Genomic DNA, 5,000 nt, shown 5'->3' on the forward strand with positions numbered 1-5,000 from the left:
CCTGTGTGTGTGTGTGTGTGTGTGTGTGTGTGTGTGTGTGTGTGTGTGTGTGTGTGTGTGTGTGTGTGTGTGTGTGTTAGTGTGTGTGAAAGTAGGGTAGGAGAGGTCACCTTATATCTAGCGATATATCACCCTATATCAGGGCTAGTATCTCAGGTGAGTTGAGATTTCCTCTGACAGACGATTGGCCGCTCACACATGCACACACACACACACACACACACACACACACACACACACACACACACACACACACACACACACACACTCCCAAACATTACATGGCCACAGTTACACATGCTCACACACACATACACATGTATGTTCAGACACACACACACACACATTTTCCCCCTTTAATGTATGCTGCCTATTTGTTTTATGAGCTGGTTACTATATACTATACTGTACAGCGGTCCATGGAGATAAAATAGCCATAAACATTTCATGTTTATTAATGTGCAATGTCCATATCAAATAAACCTGAAATAAAATACATTAAAACCAAAAAGTAAAAATGTATCAGAGATGAAATAATGTCACATTTCATCTTTCCATCAGCCCCCCCTCCCCCCCATGTCCCTCGCTCCCTTTCTCTCTCCCTCTCTTCCCCTCTCTACCTCTGTCTCCCTCTCTCTCCCTCTCTTTCTGTCTCTCTCCCTCTCTTCCCCTCTCTCTCTCTCTCTCTCTACCTCTCTCTCCCTCTCTTCCCCTCTCTACCTCTCTCCCTCTCTCTCTCTACCTCTCTCTCCCTCTCTCTCTCTCCCTCTCTTCCCCTCTCTACCTCTCTCCCTCTCTCTCTCTACCTCTCTCTCCCTCTCTCTCTCTACCTCTCTCTCCCTCTCTCTCTCTCTCTCTCTACCTCTCTCCCTCTCTCTCTCTACCTCTCTCTCTCTCCCTCTCTTCCCCTCTCTCCCTCTCCCTCTCTCCCTCCCCCTCCCTTTGTCCCTAAAAAGAAAAATAACAGAATTGAAAGTCAACTAATTGAGATGAGAAGGAGATCTGCACCTTATCCTTGAGTGTGTGTGTGTGTGTGTGTGTGTGTACAAACTGAGTTGTCAGCTATAATGTCTGCTCCTCACCTCCCAAGAGGATTTCTTTTCTCCACATTTCAAGTGAAAGGTCATTGGGGCATTTCTGAAGTAGATTTCATCTTCAACCTCCTTGCACTCGCACACTATCTGTGTCTCCCTATCATATTATATAGACAGACAGCTCATCGTTTATATATAGACAGAGAGCTCATATTATATATATAGACTGAAAGCATATATATATATATCTGTCTATCTCTCTTTATCTCTGCCAGCTCTGCTGTCACCATGACAACAAAATCTTACTTGTATGATACAAGTCAAAGTGTTTTCGTGTATGTGTGTGTGTGCGCATGCATGCGCACGTGTGTGTGTGTGTGTCTCCGTGCACGTTTGCAAATCTGATCTTCTGTCAGAGATCATATTAGTTCAGATCACACTGTGGGAACGTGAATGTGCAAAAAAAGTAGCTGAACTAGCTCTTCAAGTACCTTTCAGTTACTGTATGTGTGTGTGTGTGTGTGTGTGTGTGTGTGCTGAGCTTTAAGTTCATTGTAATATTATATAAATATACTATTACATGAGTGGAATGTGCTTTAAGTTCATTGTAATATTATATAACTATACTATTACAGGAGTGTACTGTGCTTTAAGTTCATTGTAATATTATATAAATAGACTATTACAGGAATGTACTGTAACATTATATAAATAGACTATTACAGGAATGTACTGTAACATTATATAAATAGACTATTACAGGAGTGTACTGTAACATTATATAAATAGACTATTACAGGAGTGTACTGTAACATTATATAAATAGACTATTACAGGAGTGGTCTGAGCTTTAAGTTCATTGGTGTGTTGTCTTCTTGTGTCTTTCCTTTAGTCTGAAGCAACACCAGCAGTGATGATACACACACACTGATGAGGACATCACAACTCTGCAGGCCATGTGTATAAGAACATCTCATGTTGTGTGTGTGTGTGTGTGTGTGTGTGTGTGTGTGTGTGTGTGTGTGTGTGTGTGTGTGTCTGTGTCTGTGTGTGTGAACTCTAACTCCCCCTTGAACCTTCAGCATGAAGTCCAGTTCCAGCTCCTGCGTCGACTTCTGATGATGTCACTCGGGGTACCAGCAACATGCCTGATGATGTCATAGTTCTTGTTATGTGGACTAAATGCTCTCACCTCACAAGAGCCTCACACACATACACACACACAAATACACATAATACTCTTTTTTCTCTCTCTCACACACATACACACACACACACACAGTAAACACCTGCACCAATGCAAAGCATCTACACAGCCACACACACACAAAATACACAGACTGGGTTTCTGTAAATAACCTTTCACATTTGGCACTTCTCTCTTTTAATCTCTCTCTCTCTCTCTCTTTCTCTTTCTCTCTCTCTCTCGCTCTCTCTCTCTCTCTCTCACACACACACACACACACACACACACTTCCATGACACCCATGAAAAGAAATCTGTTGAAGTTTGATGAGTGTGTTTTGTTCATTTGATGTGTTTATCGTCTGGTGCCGTGCCATGTCTCTGTGAGTACATAGAGAGTGCCACTGGGTCCTAGTGTCCGCCCTCTCTGGCAGGTGCTGTTTGGTTAGCTGCTGGGTCCTAGTGTCCGCCCTCTCTGGCAGGTGCTGTTTAGTTTGCTGTTTTCTTTGTGAATTTCTATGCAAATGTTGGGATGTTGTAGCTCTATGCACTGTGCGTGCGTGTGTGTGTGTGCGCGTTAGAGCGTGTGAGCGCACATGTGTGTATATGCGTGCATGTGCGTGTGAGCGTGTGTGTGTGTGTATGCCAGTGGCGGTTGCTGCTCTTTGCAATAGGGGAAGCTCTGATAAAAATTGTCAGTTATTAAATTAATACTATTAAGGTGCTATATTGTTCTTTGAGGGCAAAAATGATCCCAAAACCCAGAATAGACCAAACAGCTATAGAGTTAGCATGGCAGACATGGCAGCTTGAGGGAGTTTAGGCTAGGTCCTAGCCTTCTAGAGTTATTTCTCTGTGTACGTTCATCTGCCTTGCTGTTTTATTTTTAATCTCCCCTGGTGGGCTTTTAAAATTCAAGTAAACATTAGCATAATGTAGCCTACACCGTTATATAGCGCGCTACCTAACTTAGCCTAAATACACAACTGAAACAAAAGCAAGTCACAAACTCTGTAACTCCACATTACGGTTTTATTTACAGTATGCTATTTACAAAGACAAATAGAAACTGACTGTATTGCTCACGAATTATGAGAATTTGAGCTGCAACTTGCCTTTGTCTCTTGACTTCACCTGCCAACACTAACGTTAACGCATCCCTTGAACTTGAACCACTTCCTGTCAGATCGCGAAATGCTGTCAATCAAAAAAATCCAGCCTCTATGACGGTTCCTCAAATCATCATACAGAAGCTCGGCGTCCGGGCCATCCCACTGTCCCATTCACTCCCAGAGACGCCGGGCTTCCCTGGAAATGACGATTTTGTGGTGTTTGTCCAATAAAGATCTAGCTTTTCTGCACTGAGATCAGCCCACTCTTTAGTGCCATTGAAAGTCCAGTGAAGCCGAGCGTCTATGGGTTTTTTGCATGGTTTTTTGATGGATCGTGTCGTCACAGCAATGTATTACGGGTGCGAAATCACAATATATGACCGGCAAAGCCTTATTGCTGAACAAACTAGCCATGAAAATGAACATGTTTTCAGCATGTTGTAGTTGGAATAGTAGGCTAGAAGCTAATGTGATAGTGTTATTTGATGTGATTTTCCGTGGTATTTTAGAGGAGGCTGAGCTTCCCCTGTAGTCTTAGAGCAATCGCCTCTGGTGTATGCGTGCGTGTGTGCATGTGTGTGCACGTGTGTGTGTGTGTGTAAAGAAAGTTATCCAGTAGATTGACATGACTTGGAGATAATTGTTCATAATAAAGTGTTGATGATGAACTGCTGACTCTGACTGGGATTCCTCTAGAGCAGCAGAGAAGGTCAGAACTGTTTTTAACTCCACACAACCTACACTAGCATTCAACACACACACACACGACATGCACACACACACACACACACACACACACACACACATACAACCTACACTAGCAATCAACACTCACACACACGACATGCACACACACACATGCACACACAACCTACACTAGCATTCAACACTCACACACACACACACACACACACACAACCTACACTAGCAATCAACACTCACACATACACACACACATAACCTACACTAGCATTCAACACTCACACACACACACAACCTACAGTAGCATTCAACACACACACACACACAACCTACACTAGCATTCAACACTCACACACACACAACCTACGCTAGCATTTAACATTCACACACACACACACATTTAATTCCTAAGCTTCTGAGCTACATACACAAATATGTTCTGGTCTGATCGATCCCTCTTTCCAGAAGCATTAAAATGGCGATCCATCAGCCATCTGAGGTAGCCATGCACACACACACACACACACACACACCATCTGAGGTAGCCATTCACACACACCATCTGAGGTAGCCATGTACACACACACACACACACCATCTGATCACACATGCACACACACACACCATCTGATCACACATGCACACACACACACACACACACACCATCTGAGGTAGCCATTCACACACACACACACACCATCTGAGGTAGCCATTCACACACACACCATCTGAGGTAGCCATGTACACACACACACACACACACACACCATCTGATCACACATGCACACACACACACCATCTGATCACACATGCACACACACACACACACACACACCATCTGAGGTAGCTGTGCACAAGTGTGCCTAGAGTGAGATATGTTCCTTGCCAAAATGTAGCTTATATTTGGAGCCTAATTTAAAGCCCTTCCTGACAAGCTAGCTTGTAATGGTTAGTAACACACACACAC

At 43.5% G+C, this 5,000-nt stretch overlaps 1 protein-coding gene across 2 annotated transcripts in view; it reads left to right on the forward strand.

Annotated features, from left to right (window-relative positions):
* zgc:171482 (zinc finger protein) overlaps positions 1-3,221 on the forward strand; it is a 38,469-nt gene extending 35,248 nt beyond the window's left edge. For both annotated transcript variants that reach the window (XM_042065341.1, XM_042065340.1), the window contains exon 7: positions 1,927-3,221. In XM_042065341.1, coding sequence (XP_041921275.1) covers positions 1,927-1,948 — 22 coding nt within the window. In that variant the 3' untranslated portion in view covers positions 1,949-3,221. The remainder of the gene's footprint in view (positions 1-1,926) is intronic.
* The last annotated feature ends 1,779 nt before the right edge of the window (positions 3,222-5,000 follow it).

The sequence above is a fragment of the Alosa sapidissima genome, chromosome 16 (assembly GCF_018492685.1).
Source record: "Alosa sapidissima isolate fAloSap1 chromosome 16, fAloSap1.pri, whole genome shotgun sequence".
Lineage (NCBI taxonomy): Eukaryota > Metazoa > Chordata > Actinopteri > Clupeiformes > Clupeidae > Alosa > Alosa sapidissima.